Source organism: Leucoraja erinacea, chromosome 5 (genome assembly GCF_028641065.1).
Source record: "Leucoraja erinacea ecotype New England chromosome 5, Leri_hhj_1, whole genome shotgun sequence".
Classification (NCBI taxonomy): domain Eukaryota; kingdom Metazoa; phylum Chordata; class Chondrichthyes; order Rajiformes; family Rajidae; genus Leucoraja; species Leucoraja erinaceus.
The window spans coordinates 85,190,227-85,214,513 of record NC_073381.1 but is presented as its reverse complement, the minus strand read 5'-3'; the positions used below and the strand labels follow the sequence as shown (position 1 = coordinate 85,214,513).

Genomic DNA, 24,287 nt, shown 5'->3' with positions numbered 1-24,287 from the left:
TTTCTCTACATTAAAGAAGAGCAGACGATATTTATGTTTAGGAATTATAGATTTGTAGCACGGCATGGAAACAGCACAGAAACTGGCCTTATGGTCCGCCACATCCATGATGGCTTTTTCTCCATCTACACAAATCCAATTTTACTTCGGAGTCACGTGAGTGACTACGTGAAGAACCCCGCCAGGACGCAAGCGTGCCATATCGCTACACGCATTGTAACGAGTCACAGCAGGGAGAACGACGTTCCCCTTAGCGGCAGAATTTGAAAGCCGGGAACAGCAGGTAAGGAGACTCTGCGTTCCTTCCACTTACCTTACAGGTGGAGACATGGACCAGATCCACGAAGGCTGCGAAAAAGCTGGCGGGGGAGAACCGCGGAGTTGCGGGCAGCCAGCAGCAGCAGCCAACGGCACGCCAATCTCCCGAAATGGGAACAGCTGTGCCCGACTTCGTTCCCGCACCGGCCACGGCCGGGGAGTAGAGTGAAGCAAAAAACTAACAGTCATTGACTCAGATGAGTCGGACTCTGAATAGCCACGAGCGGCCAGTGCACGTGAGCATTGGGGCCGGTTGGAGCGGCCGCGAGTGGCCAGTGCCCTGAGAGCATTGGAGCCAGTTGCAGCGGCTGTTGGAGCAAGTACTCCAAAGTGACAGGCTCTGGGCGATGGAGACTAGTCAGAGTGGGCAGCTAGTAAGTCCAGCAGTACATCTTGTAGGGCTGCACAGTGTCTCCCTCATCAGAGGGGAGTACAGGGGGTCAATTCTGGGCTGGCGCTGAAGAGGGGTGCACAACATACCCCTAGTGCACATGGGGTGCAAGAAAACCTATTGGATATGGTATCCCAGTTTATTCAACCCAACCAAACTGGCCAAAACCTGGAACCTAAAATAGCTGCAAGTATCGACTACTTGTCATTCAACCAGCTATAAGGACAGGCATTATTGGACACCACAGCAAGACACTTACCACCATGGAACTGCAAAACACTGAATGTTCCCAGTGTCAACCAGTGTATTTGAAAACATGTCGGTGCCTCAATCAGAGCCAGGGACTTGAAACTACAGAAAGTTCTGAAAGTCCTAACAGTGGGAATTACGGTTTTCGCCCGCACAATAAACAAAAAAGACATAACACAAGATCACCAGGATGCACTGGCTTTATTTTGCAACTACCAATACGAGTAAACAGCATTAGGAAGAAGTGCCATCCAACCGGCTTTAGACCCTAATTTGCAGGCCTATGCAAACCTGGAACCTCCAAACCACGAATATTACTATTTGGAGGCAACTTATCAAAACAGGTAATGGCCCAGACCGGCCTTCCTGGGGAATGCGCTAACCCTCAACACCGACCCAACTACAGATTCAGACACCCGCGCCTCAACGTCCACGGACGATGCCGAAAAAGTAACAAACCTACCAATAGTAACCATGGAGGTAGGTGGGTCTGGTTCCTTACGAGGTTGGTGGGAGATTACAATTCTATCTGGATGCATGGAATAAATTAACTACCGACACTTATATTTTCAGAAGTATAGGGTTATACCATAGAATTTATACAAAAACATAATCCTCCAGTTCAGCATGTACTGAACCGAATGTTCGTGCTTACAGGCAAAGAAAAATCAAGAGCGCATGCTGAACTACAGTGGCCATATAAAAAAGGAGTAATGGAGGAAACCCAACACGAATCACAGGAATTCGTGTCCAAAATCTTTATCATAAACAAGATGGTGGTTGCCGCATCATCATAGATTTGACTAATTTGAATACTTTCGTACTATATATTCATTACTAGATGGAAACCTTTGTTACTGCTAAACAATTAATTTCCTGGGGTACTACATGGCAAGCATCGATTTAAAAGATGCTTACTATACAGTACCCATTAGAGGTGACCACAGATGTTATTTAACACAATGGATCATCTGGGGTTCACCCTTAACTCAGTTCACATGTCAGTGACTTTGCCAAAAGAAAAGGTTACAGCCTTAATGGAGGCTTGCAGCAAAATCATTGACATCACAAAACCATCCATCAGAATAGTAGCAAGAATAATTGGCATAATAGTGGCTGCGTTTCCAGCCACACAAATCGGACCTTTACATTATCAAAAATTACAGAGGGCTAAAATACGAGCACTCAAAAATTATGGTGGTCATTTTGACAGACCAATGAAGCTACCAACAGAGGCCATAATGGAACTAAAATGGTGGAAAGATAACATTAGGCATTGTTCCAATCCAAACATTATCAGCTACCCATCTATGGAACTACAAACTGATGCCAGTGCACTTGGATGGGGTGCTACCAATTCCATCTCCAGCTGTGGGGGAGATGGAATGCACAGGAAGCATCATTATTACAAACACTGGGCATAAACTACCTTGGAATGTTAAGTGCATTCCATGGCCTTAAGTCATATTGTTCTGGGTTATATCACCAGCATGTTAGACTACAAATTGACAACACCACCGTGGTAGCATATATCAACCATATGGGTGGAAACAAATCGACATTATGTGACAATCTGGCCAACACAATTTGGAAATAGTGTATCCAGAGAGATATTTGGATATCAGCTACCTACTTACCAGGTAAACTAAATTTAGTGGCAGACAACAGGTCACGCAAATTCAATGAAAACACTGAATGGATGTTGGATAAAAATGTATTTGCCGAAATTACAGCACGGTATGGAACACCAGATAGCGACCTATTTGCATCCAGGCTCACACCAGTTATCGAATTATGTTCATGGGAACCAGAACCTGGGGCAGTGGCAACAGATGCATTTTCGCTGCATTGGGGGATTGTTCATTTATGCATTCCCTCCTTTCTGCCTCATCAGTCGGGTATTTAGGAATATACAGCAAGACTATGCGTCTGGTATTTTGATAGTACCCGATTGGCCTACTCAACCATGAGTCCCGGTGATACTCGAGATTCTAATAGAACTACCATGCATCACCATCCATCATAGACCTAATTTACTGGTTCATCCCGCAACAAGGGGAAGTTACCCATGTCATAATTATATAGACCTATTAATTTGTAGAGTTTGAAAGCACCTCTACTACACCAGGGACTGACGGACCGAAGGGTGGATATTATTTCAGCGGCCCACAGACAGTCCACCAAAAAACAGTACTTGGTGTCATCAAGAAATGGGAAGTACTGTCACAACAATAAACATCACCCACAGATCTATGAACATCCCGTCTGTTCTGGAATTCCTGGCAAGCCTCCATTACGATGAGAGGCTCAGTCATAGTGCCATCAACTGCGCCAGAAGTGCTCTGTCAACATACCTGTGGCAAGGAACAGAGCGGCATTCTGTTGGGACACACCCTGGTAACCAAACTCATGAGGGGCATTTTTAATGTTAATCCCCCAAGAACCAGGTACTCCCAAATATGGGATGTGAGCATTGTACTGACCATGTTAAGAAACTGGTCTCCAGCTACAGCTCTGTCCCTACAGAAACTGACTATGAAAACAGTCATGCTGATGGCCTTGGTCACGGCACAAAGGGTCCAGTCACTACAGAAACTAAGGCTGGACAACATGACTATTTCATCTGGAAATTTAACTTTTCACATCAATGAATTAGTCAAACAGAACAGACAGGGGTCAGCAGGCCTAAAAACAGAATTCAGGGCCTACCCGACAGATGATCGTCTCTGTATTGTAACACACTTACTATTATAGATGGAGTATACTAAGATCATCAGAGGGAAAGAAATGTCACTTTTAATCAGCTACAAACAGCCACTCAACACAATGACAGTCCAGACCATCTCTAGATGGCTAAAACAAGTCCTAATAAAGGCTGGAGTAGACACTAGCATTTTTAAATCTCACTCCACCAGGGCTGCAGCTACATCAGCAGCTATGAAGTTGGATGTTCCTATGGACCAAATCTTCAAGTCAGCAGGTTGGTCAACGGAGAAAACTTTCCAACAATTTTATAACAAACCAGTCATTGAACCTGGAACATTTCCAGAAACAATTTTAAGTTCTGTAATATAATTTACCCCATAAATAGGGGCTATAATTTGGTGTTAATATATTTATAGTTCGGTTTTTCAATATCGTATTGATGTCTAATGATGTTAACACTAATCTCCCCATAATCAAGGCAGATGTGATGCATGGACTCGTTTCCATGGCATGAAATCACAGAGCTTTAAAATCTTCACGTAGTCACCCACGTGACTCCGAAGTAAAATAGTAAGATTAAACGAGAACTTACCAGTTTGAAGTTTGATCGTTATTTTATGAGGAGTAACGTTGAGGGATTACGTGCCCTCCGCTCCCACCCTTGATCATATACTCAACTGGTATCTCTTCTCTAATTTTACTATGTTTAGTCATTTCAGTTATCTGTGATTTCACACCGCTGCTTTGAAGAATGACACGCATGCGTCCTGGCGGGGTTCTTCACGTAATCCCTCAACGTTACTCCTCATAAAATAACGATCAAACTTCAAACTGGTAAGTTCTCGTTTAATCTAACTATGTTTCTACATTAGGTATTTGTCCTTCTATGCTTGCCTATTCAGTTGTCATTCTAAATGTCTCTTAAATGTACTGAATGTATCTGATTGCACCACCTTCTCAGGCAGCGAGTTCCACATATTAACTACCTTTTGTGTAAAAAAACATTTTTCTTAAATCCCTCTTTAAAACTACTTCCTCTTGTCATAAACCCATGTCTTCTTGCTTTTCATGAGGAGAGACAGTGTAATCAGGATTGTATTTGTTGAGGGTACACAAAAATGCTGGAGAAACAGCGGGTGCAGCAGCATCTATGGAGCGAAGCAGATAGGTAACGTTTCGGTCGGAAACTCTTCTTCAGACTTTATTTGTTGAGGTTTAATTAATGTATCTAAAATTGTGAGAGCTGGGGTAAACAGAAAATACAGATTCTTCTGAGCATGAATTATGAGGCATCATTTAATTTCTTGTTAGATTAGAATGGATTTAAGAGAAAATAAAATCAATGAATGGTGAAAATGCAAAAAAATGGAACTGGAGTAAGCCACCTGATCCCTGAAGCCTGCTCTTCATGGCTCTTCCGCAAATGATTATTTCTGTCCTCCGCATTTTCTTCAATAACTTTTCTCACCAATCTATAGGTTATACTAAATTTACTTTCCTGTAGAACATTCTGAAAGAGAGGGCTTTATACAACAATTTGGTAATTTGGTAGTTTACAGGTTACCGTTATTGAATTAGTTTTTTAATTCTAGATTTTCAAGTTAATAACTTTAATGTAAATTTCTTCACTGCTATGTTGGGATTTTAACTCCAACTCTCACATCAATCCAGACCGGAAATCAGTACCCTTAGCTTTGCTCTAGAGTTTTAACGTAACAAAACTCTTGCCGTTGTATCTTGTAATACATAGTCATTCAGTGTGGAAATAGACCCTTTGGCCTAACTAGCCCACACCGACCAACATGTCCCATCTACACTAGTCTCATCTGCCTGCATTTGGCCCATACCCCTCTAAACCTATCCTATCCATGTTCCTGTCTAAATGTTTCTTAAACATCGCTATATTGCCTCCCTCAACCACCTCCTCCAGAAGCTTGTTCCATACAGCCACCACGCTTTGTGTGCAAAAAGTTATCCCTCAGGTTTCTATTAAATCTTTCCCCTTCATGATAAACCTGTCCTCTTTTTCTTGATCCCCCTACTCTGGTCAAGAGACACTGCATTTATCTATTCCTCCCATGATTTTGTATACACTATATGATCATCCCTAATCCTCCTGCGCTCCAAGAAATAGTGTCCTAGCCTGGTCCATCTCTCCCTATAGCTCAGGCTCTTGAGACCATGCAACATCCTCGTAAATCTTCTCTGCACCCGTTCTCACTTGACAATATCTTCCCTATAACAGGGTGCCCAAAACTGAACACAATACTCTAAATGTGGCTTCACCAATGTCTTATATGACTGCAATATGACCTCCCAATTTCTATACTCAATACTAACCCATCACCATCCCTGAACTTGTCCTGACCAAAGGTAACACAAGTAATATGGTAAATACAAGGAATTTTGAAGGTTTGAAAAAGGGTCCTGACCCGATTCATTGTCAATCCTTGTTCTTGAGAAATGCTACCTCGCTTGCTGAGTTACTACAGCACTTTGGTCCTCTATCAATGATATGGTAAATGTTTCAGTTTCGGTGAAATATCATATGTTCTATTATATAGATATGCTTTATTTTTTATATGTGTCTAATGACAAGACCAGAAACAAAGATACAGTATGTAACCGCCATAGATAGACCCAATATGCTGGAGTAACTCAGCTGGACAGGCAGCATCTTTGGAGAGAAGGAATGGATGACGTATCGGGTCGAGACCCTTCTTCAGGCTGAAAGTCACAGGAAAGGGAAACGAGAGATATAGACGATGATGTAGACCAGTGGTTCCCAACGTGGGGAGTACGCCCCACAGGGGGGCAATTTGATTTTTAAGGGGGGGCAATTGAGCGCGACTGAGGAGGTCTGGGTCCAAATTTTTGATTTTTATTTTTCTCTCTTTATTACCTGTGAATACTCTTTTATTATCATATTTATCATTATTATTATTTTAATACCACCTAATGTTTTTTTCTTTTTTTTTACAATTTTTTAGTAATTTCTTGCTCAGAACTTTAACTGTCTTTTGTTTATTTCATTTTTCTTTTTCATGGATGCCATGTTCTTTTGAAGCGTTTAAACCAAGGTATTTGGCATTTTAAGCTTCTTCAGCTGAAACGGAGTTCACTTTTTAAATGATAAGAATTATATATCACCACATGGGGGGGGGGGGGGGGGGGGCATCAGGATTTTAGAGGTGATTAGGTGGGGCATGGCCAAAAAAAGGTTGGAACCACTGATGTAGACAGATATAGAATAAATGAATGAAAGATATGATAAACAATGATAAAGGAAACAGGCCATTGTTAGCTGTTTGTTAGGTGAGAACTAAAAGCTGGTGTGATTTGGGTGTGGGAGGGATGGAGAGAGAGGTAGTACAGGGGTTACTTGAAGTTAGAGAAATTAATATTCGTACCCCTGGGTTGTAAGTTGCCTAAACAAAATATGAAATGTTGCTCCTCCAATTTACGTTTAGCCTCACTGACAATGGAGGAGGCCTAGGACAGAAAGATCAGTGTGGGAATGAAAAGGGGAATTAAAGTGTTTCGCAACTGGGAGATCAGATGGGTCCAGGCAGAATGAGTGAAGCAGTGTTCAGTGAAATGATCGCCCAGTCTATGTTTCGTCTCGCCAATGTATAAGTGTCTACATCTTGAATAACGGTCGATACAGTAGATGACGTTGTCAGAAGTGCAAATGAACCTCTACCAAAACTGAAACGACCGTTGGGGTCCTGGACAGAGTTGAGGGAGGTGGTATAGGGACGGGTGTTGCATCTTCTGTGGTTGCAGGAGAAGGTACCTGGGGAGGGGGTGGAAGGGATGAGTTAACCAGGGAGTTGCAGAGGGAATGGTCTCTGCGGAAGGCGGAAAGGTGTGGCAATGGGAAGATGTGACTAGTAGTGGGATCCCGTTCGAGGTGGCGAAAATGTCAGAGGTTTATGTGTTGTATGCGACGGCCAATGGGGTGAAAGGTAAAGGGCCTGTCCAACTTAGGCGATTTTTATGACGACTGCCGGTGACTGTCACAGTTGTAGTGGGACGCAGAAATGGACCCACCCTACGACAATGCCTACGACAAGCTACGTCAACCAACGACACAATTCCTCGCGGCTTGTGAAATCCACCTAAGACCACACCTACGACAACCACGACGACACCTACGACAACCTTTGACCAAACAGGCGACAACCTACGACAACCAAAGTCAACCTACCTCCACCCACAACAAGCTATGACAAGCTGCGACCCTGTCGGCGACAAATGAAGACAACTGAAGACCTCTCTCGAGGCCGGTTCTGTCGCCGGCTGACGTAGGATGACGTAGGTTGTCACCAATGTAAATCACTGAGGTCATCACCCGACGACAACCAACGTCACCTGCCGTCATCCTGGCGACAACCTACAACAGCACCTACGACAGGAGAAGACAGGCAACGTCAAGCCGAATGTCGCCGAAAGGTTTTGAACATTTCAAAATCTAGCGACGACAAGAAAAAAGTTATGACACTTGAGGAAACATCTCACGACAATACAGGCGTCACCCCACGATCAACCTATTTACCGGCTGTCGCCTAAAAAATCGCCAAAGTTGTACAGGCCCTTTAGGACTAGTTCCTGTTCCTGTGGACTGGAGGGTTGCTAATGTAACCCCACTTTAAGAAAGGAGGGAGAGCGAAAACAGCGAATTATAGACTAGTTAGCCTGACATCGGTAGTGGGGAAGATGCTCGAGTTGATTATTAAAGATGTAATAGCAACGCATTTGGAAAACGGTGACAGGATCAGTCAGTCAGCATGGATTTATGAAGGGGAAATCATGCTATACTAATCATCTGTTATTTTTTGAGGATGTAACAAGTAGAATGGATAAGGGAGAGCCAGTGGATGTGTATCTGGACTTTTAAACAGCTTTGACAAGGTCCCACACAAGTGATTAGTATGCAAAATTAGAGCACATGTTATTGGGTGTAGGGTATTGACATGGATAGAGAACTGGTTGGCAGTCAGGAAGCAAAGAGAAGGAATTAACGGGTCCTTTTCCGAATGGCAGGCAGTGGGTGCCGCAAAGCTCAGTGCTGTGACTCCAGTTATTTACAATATTAGATGAGGGAATTAAACGTAACATCTCCAAGTTTGTGGAGTATGAGCTGCGAGGAGGATGCTGTGAGGCTGCAGGGTCACTTCGATAGGTTGGGTGATTGGGCTGATGCATGGCAGATACAGCATAATGTGGATAAAGGTGAGGTTATCCACTTTGGTGGTAAGAACATGTAGGCAGATTATTATCTGAATGGTGTGAGATTAGGAAAAGGGGAGGTGTAACGAGACCTGGGTGTCCTTGTACATCAGTCACTGAAAGTAAGCATGCAGCTACAGCAGGCAGTGAAGAAAGCAAATGGCATGTTGACCTTCGTAGCGAGAGGATTTGAGTTTAGGAGCAAGGAGGTCCTACTGCAGTTGTACAGGATCCTGGTAAAACCACACCTGGAGTATTGTGCGCAGTTTTGGTCTCCTAATTTGAGAAAGGACATTATTGCTATTGAGGGAGTACAGCGTAGGTTCACCGGGTTAATTCCCTGGATGGCGAGACTGACAAATGATGAAGGAATGGGTCGACTGGGCTTGTATTCACTGGAATTTAGGATGAGAGGGGATCTTATAGAAATGTATAACATTCTTGAAGTATTGGACAGGCTTGGTGCAGGAAAAATGCTCCCGATGTTGGGGGAGTCCAGCACCAGGGGTCACAGTTTAAGAAAAAGGGGTAGGCCATTTACGACTGAGATGAGGAAAAATCTTCTCACCCAGAGAGTTGTGAATCTGTGGAATTCTCTGCCACAGAAGGCTGTGGAGGCCAATTCACTGGATGTTTTCAAGTGAGAGTTAGATTTAGCTCTTGGGGCGAAAGGAATCAAGGGATATGGGGACAAAGCAGGAACGGTGTACTGATTTAGGATGATCAGGCAGGATCATATTGAATGGCGGTGCTGGCTCAGTGCTGAATGGCCTACTCCTGCACCTATTTTCTATATTTCTATGACTAGGGGGACTCTATCCTTGTTGCGACTAAGGGGAGGGGGAGCAAAGGTGGAGCTGCCGGTTACCGAGGAGGCATCTGAGGGCCTCATCTATCATGGACGATGGGAACCCCCGTTCCCCAAAGAATTCTCGAGTGTTCTGGTATGGAACACCTCATCTTGGGTGAAGATGTGGCGTGGATGGAGGAATTGGAAGTAGGGGATAGAGTCTTGACGAGGAAGCAGGGTGGGAAGAAGTGTAGTTGAGATAGTTGTGGGACTCAGTGGGTTTGCAATAGATGTCATTCGATAGTCTATCTCCTGTGATGCAAACGGTGAGGTGCCACACATGGTCCAAGTGAATTTGAGTGCTTGATGGAAATTGGTGGTGAAGTTAATGAAGTCCATGAGTTCTGCATGGGTGCAGGAGGTAGCACTGATACAGTTGTCAATGTATAGAGTTTGGGGATGGGGATAGGGCCAGTGTACGCCTGGAACAGGGATTGTTCAACATACCCTACAAAGCTAGGGCCAATATTAGTGCCCATTGCTACGCCTTTGATTTGGAGGAAATGGGAGGAGTAGAAGTTGTTATGGTTGAGGTCCAGCTATGCTAGGCGGAGGTGAGTGTTAATAAGGTAAATTGGCTGGTTCTGCGATTAGTAGAAGGAAGAGTCGTACACTGCATTTATCTCGCAATTATAACTGACATTTGACCTGAAATACAGAATGAATTTACACAGATATTGCCAAGTTTCCAGTATTTCCAGCATTTTCCGTTTTATTTCAGAATTTCAACATCTTACAGTAATATTTGTGCTTGACTAATCAGTATGCCTCTTTGCAGGAAACATTCTTTGGCGTTTTGGATTGTACTGATGGAATACTCAATGGTACTGTGACTATGATAGAAAATATTTTCTTACCAGCTATTTCTGCATCTAGAAATTGGGGAGCACTTAACCAATATATACATGGGGAGAGAGAGAAGAAAGCCTTCAAAGATACTATTAACAGTTACGTCACTTTCTTAAAAGGTAAGGTACTGTAAACATTTAAATCAGCCTGAATTACAGGCTGGGAAATATGGCTGGTTAAATATAATCTGAAGTTTGAAGAAAAATTGTAGGTACGGTAATGACATGTAGTCAGAAGTAGACACAAGTTTTAGTTAAGCAATTACTAGTGTGGATCTTCTTTATTTTTTTACAAAAATATACTGCATACTTACACACGTATTCACGAGATTGATACAATTTGAATATATCACATGACTCAAATCGTACCATCTGGTAGTTCTTAAAGGTACAGTTACCATTATATACACCACTCTGCTCTCCCCTTAGAAAAGAGAAAAACTTGAAAATTAACCAAACAAGACCAATTTTCTTTTCCAAATTTAATCTGATGACTGGTTTACGCACTCTTTCTGCCCACCTGAGAGTTTTGGGAGGAGATTCAGGTTGTGGTTTTGAGTGAGAGTCAATTTGTGGCTCTTCAGTGAGAGTCAGGTTCTGGATCATTTACAGTGCATTCAGTAAGCATTCAGACCCATTTTCCATATTTTGTTATGTTAGAGCCTGATTCTAAAATGGATTAAGTTCATTTTTTAAAATCATCAATCTATGCACAATACCCCATAATAAAAAAGCGAAAACAGGTGTTTAGAAATTTTTGCAAAGTAATTCAAATGAAATAACTAAAATCTCACATTTACATAAGTACTCAGACCCTTTACTCGGTACTTTGTTGAGGCACCTTTGGCAGCGATTACAGCCTCAAGTCTTAGACAATAGAAAATAGGTGCAGTAAGCCATACAGCCCTTCAAGCCAGCACCGTCATTCAATGTGATCATGGCTGATCATCCACAATCAGTACCCTGCCTGCTCCCCATATCCCCTGACTCCGCTATCTTCAAGAGCCCTATCTAGCTCTCTCTTGAAAGTTTCCAGAGAACCGGCCTCAACCGCCCTCTGAGGCAGAGAATTCCGCAGACTCGCAACTCTCTGCATGAAAAAGTGTTTTCTCATCTCATGCTGGATGGGAAGTAGGGACTTGGGTATGCTTGATACCATTTAGCTTCATGAAATTTTGGTACAATGCAGTGCACAAAACTGGGGGCAGTTGTCAGAGGCAAGCTCTTCAGGGAAGCCGTAGCGCACAAAGATATACTGCAATGCATATATATTTTTTTGTACCCTTGTGTACCATCTCAATCCACATTGAGTGACTATAACACAAGAACATTATTATTCTCGTGGTCACATAATTCTACATGAACCCTCTGAAAAAGGTCAAGACCATGTTTGCAAGGGAGTTTGGGCTGGCATATTACTATAACCCTGACAGGTACTACGTTTGCTTGCCATTGCTTCTCTCCCATTATCCAATCCTGGCCAGTACACCCAACCTCTGGCTGGGGACTTAATTCCTACAATACCTGTGTGTTCACTATGGAGTTCTGTATATAATCTTTGTCTTAAAGAACTACTACTCTGTGACCATATTTAATACACTCTTGTTCACATGACAATTCATATTGTCTATTATGATAAGGTCTTAGTTCATCAGTACTTGGTTTTGTCTCTGACCATCCACTCAAAATTTGTTCATACACTTGTTTTAGTACTGTGTCCTTTTGAGTTTCAGCAGCAATTTCAGCTGCTGTGTCTGGAAAGTCCATTGATAGATTTGATCTTCAGTACCCACATCTGATTTTTCATGAGGAAAACACGACAATCCATCAGTGATAGCATTTTCTTTTGAGCTCCGATGTTTAATGCTATAGTTATACTCTGACAGGATTACATCGTTGCATCCTCGAGGCTGCCATTATAGACATTGCTGACCGAAGACTAAGAATAGCAAGAAGTGGCTTATGATCTGAAATCAGGTTGAATTTCCTATCCACCGAATAATGTAATTTCTTGATCCCAAGGGCTTCTTTTTTAATTTGTGCACAATTACGCTCACTCGGTAAGTATGGGAGATGCAAATGCTATAGGCTTTCATGCCCATCTTGCACCCATGTGATGAAATCACAACTAGGCGCATTGCAAGCTAACTTCGGCCTTGCGATTTGTATTGTACTGAACAAGTAATGCATCACTAGTCAAACTTTTCTTGCATGCAACATAAGCATTTTGTTGCTTCTTGGACCATTACCATTTTGCATCCTTTTTCAACAACTTGTGAAGAGGAGCTAGCCTTGTTGCTAACTCAGGTAAGAAGCATACGTAATACTGTGCCATACCCAGGAAGGACCGAAGCTGCGACACATTCTATGGTGTTGGGGCATTTACTATTGCTTCAACATTTTCCTTCACTGGTAGAACTGTACGTTGATCCACTTTCAAACCAAGATTCACTGCAACAATGCACATTTGCTTCTTTTCAACTTTATATTGTGATAGTCAAGCCAGTTCGACACTTCGCTGAGTATCTCCAGATTCTCCTTCTCAGGAGCAGTTACGATTAGCACATCATCTTGAGTGCTCAAACAGTGTGGGATTCCTTGGAGAATCTTGTCCATTGTAGCTTGGAGGATTTTTGGTGCTTGACCATGCTATAGGGCAGTTTTGTGTAGGATTACAGCCCCATGTGTGTGATTGCTAGCACTCATGATCAACATTTAGATGGGAATATGCATGTGATAGAACTAGCTCAGAAAATTCCTTGGAACCAGCAAATTAAGCGTACTTTTGAGGTAAGCAGTGGATACTGTTCATAATCTACTGCCTGATTGATGTTCATTTTATAGCCTCCATGCAATTTCACTGTGTTGTTTGCTTTCAGCCCCACTCCTATTGGAGTAGCCCAATTAATGCAATCTGTTTTTACCAGCACACTGTTTTGTTCCAACTTTTTGATTTCGGCTTCCACCTTACTTTCCAGTGAATATGGCACTGGTCGTGGTTTACAGTAGACAGGTTTGACTTCAGGTTCAATCCAGATGTGTACTTGCTTGCCCCTTATGCCATCGTAGCTGTCCTTGAACATAGCATGATGTTTTCCTCAACAACTGATCCATTTTGTTGGCACTTCGACTTGGAACACAGATTGCCAATTCAGTTTCAGTAAGCGGAGCCAATATTGGCCGATCAACGTGGCCTATTGATATCGCTCGTAACAACTATTGGCAACTTCTGCGCCTTGCCTTTGTTTTCCACATCACTATCTCTACACACATCTCCCAACATTTCTTCAGAGTACGGTTTCAGTCAAACAGTTGTTTCTGAGAAAGGTGCTTTGCTAAATTTAGATTCATAGGTATCTTTGCTTATAATTGTGCATTCAGCAGCTGTATCAATATTCATAGTAATGTGCTGATTGTTCATTCTGACCTTTGTCTGAAAGTTTTCTTTTCTAGACCCACCGCTTGCAATGTAGATGCAATACAGCTCAGTTCATCACTATCTGACTTTTCTTAGAGGTTATGAACCCCATGCGTTTTGTTTTGTCGAGCCTTTTTATTTAGAGCTTCATTGGCAATCCTGATGAGCCTTTTATTTTGCTTTGTCCTGTGATAGTACTCTGCATGCTGATGCAATATGGCCTTTCTTTTGACAGTTGTGTCACTTAAAGTCCTTGAACTGGCAATTATTTGCTTTGTGTTGTCCATGGTATCGATAACACGTATCTGCGCTTTTCTCAGAACTTTGCTATGGAGGCCTTTTCCCTGCCTTGCCATGCTTGTGTTTTGGATCTGCGTTTTGACAGTTGACTGTGGCAGGCTCGTGTTGGTCAAAAAAATTCAGATTCAGATTCAATTTAATTGTCATTGTCAGTGTACAGTACAGAGACAACGAAATGCATTTAGCATCTCCCTTGAAAAGCGACATAGCAAACGATTTGAATAAATAATAATAAGTGTCCGGGGGGGGGTAGAGTGACAGCCGCCGGAAAGAAGCTGTTCCTCGACCTGCTGGTTCGGCAACGGAGAGACCTGTAGCGCCTCCCGAATGGTAGGAGGGTAACTCCTACCACTTTGAGATGGCATCTCCATGGCCGAGGCAGTTTTGCATGCCAAATCAAAGGTAGGAGCTGGTGTGTTCAGTAATTTTGATTGGATTTGCACATCCAGCAATCCACCTAGAAATCTTTCTTGCAAAGCACGATTCAAAAATGTCCAGAAATTGTAGTGTAGACAACTTCTTCAATGTGATGATGTACTCACCCACAGTCTCACCAGACCTCTGGTTTCTTGTGTGAAATTTGTAACTTTCTGCAATATCTATGGGCTTAGGATTGAAGTGAGTATCAAGTTTTGAAACAACAGTCTCAAATGAAACATACTTTGGTTTCTCTGGAGCTAGGATGTTGGTGAGAGTTGCATAAACCTCAGGTCCAATTTCGGTTAATAGAATAGCCTTTTTACGTTCCCTGATGGCTTTGTTTTATGCTCTTACCTGCATTTGATCACCATCTTCTGTTTCTTCAGCTTCAATAATATTATTTGCACTAAATACCATTTCCATTCACTCACAGTCCCAGGTAAAGGTTTCACGGTTTTGTTGAAAGTCCCTAGTAGAAAGAAACAGACATAAGTTTCAGTCAAGCAATCGCCAATGTAAGTCATCTTTAATTTTTACGAAAGTACACTGCACATACTCACACGCACATTCACAAGACTGATAAGATGTGCATAAATCACATTACTCAAATCATTCTATCTGGTACCCGGTTCTTAAAAGTACAATTACCGTTTATATACACCACAAACAGAGATATTGTGGTTTTACATCCATGGTTTTAACAAAAAACATAAAAGGGAATGAAATCTACAGGAGCAACTATTTTGGTCCTTTGGACTAAAATAAAAACTACAATCGAAAATAAGCCACAATCCAAAACCAAAAGGATTTGGCTTTTATAAACTACCTGTACCATAATTTTATCCTGCCTTAAAATGGATGCAAAGAATAAATTTCAGATTTAATTTTGTATGTCTTAATTTGTAATTTGCTTTTCTTTTGATGTTGGCCACAAATGTGTTCATCATATAAATAAGTTCCACTTCTGACTTTATTCTTTATTGGTTAATCATTCCTTCCAAGATTGGAGTGAGAGATGTGATGATGATGTGGCAAAGGTATCCTCATTAATTGTTCCAACATTGTCTGATAAATCGGGGTGATTATCAGGCATATGTGGGGAATCCTCACACTCTTTTGTGGTCTACAAAACCACCTGAACACCCCCCCACCCCCACCCTGGCATTGATATAAATGGATTGATTATAAATGATGCACAATTTGCACATTTATTTGTGAAAGGTTTCATGAATTTTTTAAGCTCTCAGAACATATTCAAGAAAGGTGTGATCATTGGTCCCTATGTACCTTAATTGCACTTTCCCTCATGCGAACCACTTGCCACAATAATTTTGTTGCTGTGAGAACAGGTAAAGGCATACCGTTTTGACAAATTCCAATGCATTGGTCCCAACTATCTCATCTTTACTTTGGTTTCCTGTCTCTGCCTCTGCTATTTTTCAACAAAGATCTAACTAGTTTCCTTTCCATCAACACTTTCATCCTCCTCTTGCCAACTCTTTCCCTCAACAACTTCTCTTCCGATTTTGGTCATTTTTTACAACCCTATGATGTAGTCTTGAATGGGCCCCCAGAAACATCATTTGCAGGTTATGTGAAACAGTTCATGTTACAAATTTACTCTGGTACCGCTTCCCAATACTTTCACCACTACGTCAACGACTGCTTCCTTCACTTGTACCAAACTAATCAATTTTATCAGCATTGCCACCAATTTCCATCTTGCCCTCGACTTCACATGGATTGTTTCTAACACTTCTCCTTGTATTCTGGACATTTATGTCTCCATCACTGGAGACTAAAGATCCACCAATATCTAGTAAAAATCACTGGAGACGAACAATCCACTAATGTCTCCTAGTGCATGGTGGAATATTGGGTTGGGGGATCACACCATTGGGGGAGCAGACCCAACGGGTCTGCACTTGGTCTAGTCTCCTATAAATCTATGGATTCCCACAGCTACGTCGACTGTATCTCCTCCCACACCACCCGCTTCTCTCAGTTTCCCTCTCTCTACTTTCACATCTCTCTCGACAGACAGAACAATGATATAGATCCCTGGTGTTTATCTTTCACTCCACTATCCTAGTGTCCAACTTATTATCTATCAGTACTTCTGTCTGCTCCATGAGAGAGCAAATGGCCCATTCCTGTTTTCATTGCTTACTTGAGTGGGATTAATTGTAAATATATTTTTTTCAGGTACTAAAATAAGCCTGGAAAAATCTGTTGTGTTGAAGAGTGAAATGGTTGACCTTACTCAGCTACGCTCATTTGAGCAAGTGAAAGCTGCATCATCCAATCCCGAAATGATATTACAGCTTGAAAATCTGCTTCTTCAATGGCACAATCAATTGGAGCAGGTTTGTATAGTTTTAAGCATTTTAACGTTTTAATATTATAGCATAATGTCTCGTTAATAATTGTTTCAAAATTAATGTTTCCTTTTGCTTCTTTTGAATGACATATCACCACAATGCACAATATTACCACAATGCACAATATTACCACAAGACTGAAATGAAATTATTTTTTTCACTCAAAGGGATGTAAAGCTTTCAAATTTGGCATCTCAGAGGGCTGTGGAGGCTCAGATTTAACTTAATTCAAATTGAAATTGGAAGCATTTTGGATAGTTAGTAGAGATGTCAAAGATTATGGGGTTCGAGTAGGTGAAATATGTTGAGGTGGAGATCAACATAATTTTGATAACTGGTGGAGCTGGCTTAAGGAGTTGAATGGCTACTCCTGCTGTTATTTCTTATGTTCTTCTGTCTTTTAAAATGTGCAGTAACATATACTTGAAACTAATCTTAGCTATTTTGCATAAGGCTGAGACATCAAATATTGCAATTGTAGATCAAAAAGGTGAACATAGTTAGGTCCCAAATACAAGGAGTTACCAGTGGTAGAGAGTGCAGTTTAAACCAGATTGGGAGAATAAGAAAGGCTGGATTGGAAGTCAACTTGGAGGAATAAAAATATCAGGGAAAGGGAAACTGAGGGTCGCAATATTGAGGGAAGTGCCGTGTTGGGATGTCTGTGGACCAGGCAAAGATAGTCAGATACAGTGCATTCAGAAAGTATTCAGACCCCTTCACTTTTCCACATTTTGTTACGTTACAGCCTTATTCTAAAATTGATTACATTCATTTTTTTTATCATCACGCTACACGCAATACCCCATAATAAAAAAGCGAAAGCAGGTGTTTAGAAATTTTTGCAAAATAATTAAAAATAAATAACTGAACTATCACATTTACATGAGTATTCAAACCCTTTACTCAGTACTTTGTTGAGGCACCTTTGGCAGCGATTACAGCCTCAAGTCTTGTTGGGTATGACTCTACAAGCTTGGCACACCTGTATTTGGGTAATTTTTCCCATTCTTCTCTGCAGATCCTCTCAAGCTCTGTCAGGTTGGATGGGGGGAGCGTTGATGCACAGCTATTTTCAGGTCCCTCCAGAGATGTTCGATCGGGTTCAAGTCCGGGCTCTAGCTGGCCCACTCAAGGCTGAAGGGAGGAATGTGCACACATTCTCGCTGTCCGAGCACGACGTGAGGAGGGCTCTGACATGGGTGAACACGAGAAAAGCTGCAGGCCCCGATGGCATCTCGGGGCAAGTACTCAAGTCCTGTGCTACGCAGCTAGCTCCAGTGCTCACTACATTATTCAACCTCTCCCTGGACAAGTCCGTGGACCCTGCCTGCTTCAAAAAATCCATCATTGTACCGGTACCAAAAAATGCCTCCCCAGCCTGTCTGAATGACTACCGTCCGGTGGCCCTTACCTCGGTAGTCATGAAATGCTTTGAGAGGCTGGTGAAGAAACACATCTGCGCCTTCCTCCCTCGGAACATGGACCCGTTGCAATTCGCATACCGTCCGAACAGATCCATGGACGATGCGGTCTCCCAGGTCTTGCACACCGCTCTCTCCCATCTGGACAGCCAGAAGGGGGGCTACGTGAGGATGCTGTTCATAGACTACAGTTCAGCCTTCAACACGATAGTCCCCACCAGACTGGCCGGGAAGCTAATGGAATTGGGGCTCAACACCTCCCTGTGTGCCTGGGTCCTGGACTTTCTCACCGCCAGGCCCCAGGTAGTCAAGATGGGAGGGAATACATCGAAGTCCCTCACCCTGAGCACAGGATCGCCCCAGGGTTGCATCCTCAGCCCCCTATTGTACTCCCTGTACACACATGACTGTGTGGCTAGGTTCAGCTCCAACTCAATAATTAAGTTTGCTGATGACACTGTGGTGGTGGGCCTGATCTCAGACAATGACGAGAAGGCCTACCGGGAGGAGGTGGCTGGTCTAGCACTCTGGTGCCAGGATAACAGCCTCCTCTTGAACATCAAAAAAACGAAGGAGCTGATCATGGACTTTAGGAGGGCACATCATCTGAGGACGTACACTCCATTGAGGATAAATGGGGATCCTGTGGATAGGGTGAACTGTTTTAAATATCTGGGAGTCCACATCTCCGAGGATATGACATGGGCATCACACGCCTCAGCACTCGTGAGTAAGGCAAGGCAGCGCCTTTACCACCTCAGGCAAATGAGGAAATTCAGAGTGTCTCCGAGGATCCTCCAGTGCTTCTACGCAGCGGCGGTGGAAAGCATCTTGTCCGGGAACATTACCATCTGGTTTGGGAATTGCTCTGCCAAGGACAAGAAGGCTCTGCAGAGAGTAGTGCGTTCGGCCGAACGCACTATGGGAACTTCACTTGCCCCCCTGCAGGAACTATACATCAGGAGGTGCAACTCCAGAGCCAACAATATCATGAGAGACCCCTTCTACCCCTGCAACGGACTGTTCCAGCTGCTACGGTCAGGCAAACGCCTCCGTTGCCATGCGGTGAGAACGGAGAGGTTGAGAAGGAGTTTCTTCCCGGGGGCCATTCGGACTGTAAACGCCTATCTCACCAGGGACTAACTCTACTGAACGTTTTTCCTTCCATTACTTATTATGTAAAAGAATATGTGTGTTATGATTGTGTTTATAGTTTGTTTGGTTGTTTGTCTTTTGCACAAAAGTCCGCAAGCATTGCCACTTTCATTTCACTGCACATCTCGTATGTGTATGTGACAAATAAACTTGACTTGACTTGACAAGGACATTCACAGACTTGGGACGAAGCCATTTCTGCGTTGTCCTGGCTGTGCGCTTAGGTTGTTGTCCTGTTGGAAGGTGAGCCTCTGCCCCAGTCTGAGGTCCAGAACGTTCTGGAGCAGGTTTTCAGCAGGGATCTCTCTGCACTTTGCTCTGTTCATCTTTCCCTCGATCCTGACTAGTCTCCCAGTTCCTGCTGCTGAAAAACATCCCCACAGCATGATGCTGCCACCACCATGCTTCACCGTAGGTATGGTATTGGCCAGGTGATGAATGTAACCTGGTTTCCTCCAGACATGATGCTTGGCATTCAGGCCAAAGTGTTCAAACTTGGTATCATCACACTAGAGAATCTTGTTTCTCATGGTTTGGGAATCCTTTAGGTGCCTTTTGGCAAACTCCAAGCGGGCGGTCATGTGCCTTTAACTGAGCAGTTGCTTCAGTCTGGCTACTCTACCATAAAGGATTGATTGGTGGAGTGCTGCAGATATAATTGTCCTTCTGAAAGGTTCTCTCAACTCCACAGAGGAACTCTGGAGCTCTGTCAGAGTGACCATCGGGTTCTTGGTCACCACCCTGACCAAGGCCCTTCTCCCCCGATTGCTCAGTTTGGCCGGGCGGCCAGCTCTATGAAGAGTCCTGGTGGTTCCAAAGTTCTTCCATTGAAGAATGACGGAGGCCACTGTGCTCTGACAGAGTGACCATATGGGTTCATGGTCACCTCCCTGACCAAGGCCCTTCTCCCCCGATTGCTCAATTTGGCTGGGTGGCCAGCTCCATGAAGAATCCTTGTGGTTCAAAAGTTCTTCCATTTAAGAATGACGGAGGCCACTGTGCTCTTCGGGACCTGCAATGCTGCAGAAATTGTTTTATACCCTTCCCCAGATCTGTGTCTCGCCACAATCCTGTCTCGGGTCATTTGATAATACTGAGTGTCATAGCAAAGGGTCTGAATACTTAGATAAATGTGATATTTAAGTTTTTTTTTAAAATTACTTTGCAAAAAATTATAAACACCTGGTTTCACTTTTTTATTATGGGGTATTGTGTTTTTATAACATAGAGGTCTGATGTACAGAAGGATCTTGGGCTCTAAGTTCATAACTCTGAAAGTTCTAACATAAGTAGTTACGTAAAGAAATCATATGATATGCTTGCTTTCATAGCTCGGAGCATTGAGTATAAGAGTTAGGAAGTCATCATGCAGCTTAATAGGAGTTTGATTAGGCTGCATTTGGAGTATTGCGTGTAGTTCAGGTTATCCTATTACAGGAAGGACGTGGAGGCTTTGAAATAGCAGAGGCCCTAAGATCTTCTTAATGGGCGATAGAGATGCCCAGAGAAACCAAAGTATGTTTTGTTTGAGACTGTTGTTTCAAAACTTGATACTCACTTCAATCCTAAGCCCATAGATATTGCAGAAAGTTACAAATATCACACAAGAAACCAGAGGTCTGGTGAGACTGTGGGTGAGTACATCATCACATTGAAGAAGTTGTCTACACGGTACCCGGACGTGGCACCAACGGACAAGAAGCCGACGCAAAGAAGTCGAAGCCAAAGGACGGAATAAAAACGCGGCAGAAACGCCAATAAACCGAAAGTCAGAAGACGAAACGCCTACTAACCAAAAAGATGGGATGCCTAAATGCAAACTAACCGAAAGGGCGGGACATAGAAAAGCCAACGAACCGAAATCTGCGTCGCCTAAAACCAAACTTACCGAATGGCCACTCTGTCGAGACACCACCTACCCAAAAGGCGGCGTCGCCTACAAGCTAACGGACCGACTGGCGCTCGACAGAAAAGTCCAATACCGGACATGACTTTGTCGGGGGCGGGACTTGTCAGCGATTGGTCCAGACCCCCGTGTCCATCACAGTCACTGTGAAGGCATGGACATTGTCCCAAACCTCCGCTCATCCCGACCTGCAGCCCGCGGAGGGTGGCCGTGGGAGAGTGGGGGCTGCACACCTTCGGCCGCTTTCAACTTGGTACTCCTCCTCTCTCTCCCTCCTCCTCTCTCTCCCCTCTTCTCTCTCTCCTCCTATCTCTCCGCTCTTCTCTCTCTCCTCTCTCTTCCATTCCTCTCCCCCTCACTCTCCCTTCTCTCACCCTCCCTTCTCTCTCTCCCCCCCTCTCTCCCTTCAGTCTCTCCCCCTTCTCTCTCTCTGTCTCCACCCGCGGGAGGTGGGGGGGGAGAGAAGGGAGGGAGAGAAGGGAGGGAGAAAGAAGGGAGAGAGTAGAAGGGAGAGAGAAGGGGGTGACAGGAGCGTGGGGGTCATTTTCCCACACAAGTCATAGGTGACTGGGCAATCTGAACCCAAGCACCAAGTTGAAAGCGACCGAAGGTGTGCATTCCTCGGGACAGCCCCCACTCTCCCACGTCCACCCTCCGCGGCTGCGGGTCTGGTGGAGCGGAGGTTTGGGACAATGTTCATGCCTTCACAGTGATTGTGATGGACGCGGGGGTCTGGACAAGTCCTGCCCCCCGGCAACGTCATGTCCGTTATTGGACTTTTCTGTTGAGTGGCAGTCGGTCCTTCCGCTTGTAGGCGATGCCGCCTTTTGGGTAGGTGACGTTTTGACAGAGGGGCCATTCGGTAAGTTTGTTTTTAGGAGACGCAGCTTTTTGGTTCGTTGGCTTTTAGGCGTCCCGCCTTTTCGGTTAGTTTGTGTAAAGAGTAGTCATCAACACACTGTGTCTTTACTACTATTTATTGATAATACACAAACGTTACTGCCCTAGCTGTACGTGGTCTGTCACAGGAGCTAGAGAGAGATCAATGGGTGGGGAGGTTGCAATTATACTTCTGATATGGGGAGTGGTTAGTAGTGGTGAGGTCACTATATTAAAGGTACATGCACATGTCATCTACATCCTTCCCCTTGGAAACAAAAGCAATACAGTAGTGACGGGGCGACCACGGCTCATGCGCTACGAGCAGGTAAGCAAACAGTTAAACAACAGATGAGCAAACAGCTAAACAAATTCACCATAGCGGACAGGCAGCTTGACCAGCCGCCCGGACTGGGTATGCAGCTCGCCATCTCCCCCCACAGCAGGAAGAGCAGGGGCTGGAGTGGGAGCGGGTGACCGAACCGGGGATCCAGGAGGAGAAAGAATAGGCGGAGTTAGAGGAGGGGATGCAGGCGCAGCGGGTAGACGGGCAGGGGAACGAGGGCTACCAGGCGGAGAGCGGGGCTGGAAGAGCTGAGATGGCAGGGACCGAGGCATACGTGGGGCGGCAGGCAGTGTGGCGGACAATGGAGAGGAGAAAGGGTCGGCAGGCGGTGGTGGGGGCTCGTTGACAAGCCGCAGATGTTGGCGGGACCGGTGGTAGATGGTACCGTCGTCGACCAGGTAGGACCGCGGCGAACCAGCATCACCGACGACGGTGGCAAGCTTGGAGTGACCGGAGGGGGACTGCATCCGGACGACTTGGCCGGGGAACAGACGCGGTAGGGGACGGCAGGACTGGTCGTGGGAGCGCTTTTGCACTGCGTGCTTGAGGGCAATGCGCTCCTGGACAGCAGCAGGCTGGAGAACAGAGCGCACGAGGGACTGCTGGGTTACAGGGAGTGGAGGTCTCATAGTGCGAGCCATCAGCCGCTGTGCTGGCGAGCCCAAGGCAGGGTCGCGGGAGATGTTTCGAAGATTGAGGAGGGCCAGGTAAAAGTCGGATTTGGACAGACTGCAATGCTCCAGCAAGTCCTTAGCACTGCGGACAGCGCGCTCCGCCAGGCCGTTGCTTTGCGGGTACTCTGGACTGCTGGTGTAGTGTCGGAAGTTCCAGCTGGCAGAGAAACCCCGAAACTCGGCACTGGTGAACTGGCTGCCGTTGTCAGATTGGAGGCTCGCCGGGGAGCCGAAAGTGGAAAGTGGCGAAGCGGCGGCGAAGCTTCCCGATGACGGCCGAAGAGGTGAGGTAGTGCAGCTGGTCGACCTCGAACCAGCTGGAATAAGAGTCAACGAGGACCAGGAAGTGCTTGCCACGCCACTCGAAAATGTCAGTGGCGACAGCCATCCAGGGCAGTTCAGGGGCAGGCTGTTGCAGAAGCGGCTGGCGTTGCTGATGGGGAGCGAGGCTATTGCAGGTAGAGCAGGCGGAGACCCTCTACCGGATGTCTTGGGCCATGCCGGGCCAGTAGAACTGACTCTGGGCGTGGGACAGAGTGGCCTCAGCCCCAGGATGACCGCGGTGGGCGGATTGAAAATAGTGGTCCCTCAGCGCAGCGGGCACAACCACCTTGTGGCCTTTCACCATCACGCCGTTGTGCAGGACGAGCTCGTCACGGACCAGGAAGTAGGGCACGGCACCGGCCGGCAAGGATGAACGTCGGTCTGGCCAGCTCTGCCGGGTGACGTCGGCAAGCTGCTGCAGGGCAGGATCCTTGGCGGTGTGCTTGACCAGGGACTGCATCTGCTG

General features: G+C 44.7%; 1 protein-coding gene across 1 annotated transcript in view; it reads left to right on the top strand.

Moving 5' to 3' along the window:
• The window catches only part of LOC129697508 (dynein axonemal heavy chain 8-like), a 641,267-nt gene that overhangs the window by 41,914 nt on the left and 575,066 nt on the right, over positions 1–24,287 (top strand). Inside the window, 2 exon segments of the mRNA XM_055636144.1 lie at positions 10,525–10,714; positions 16,938–17,098. Of these exon segments, the coding sequence (XP_055492119.1) occupies positions 10,525–10,714; positions 16,938–17,098 (351 nt within the window).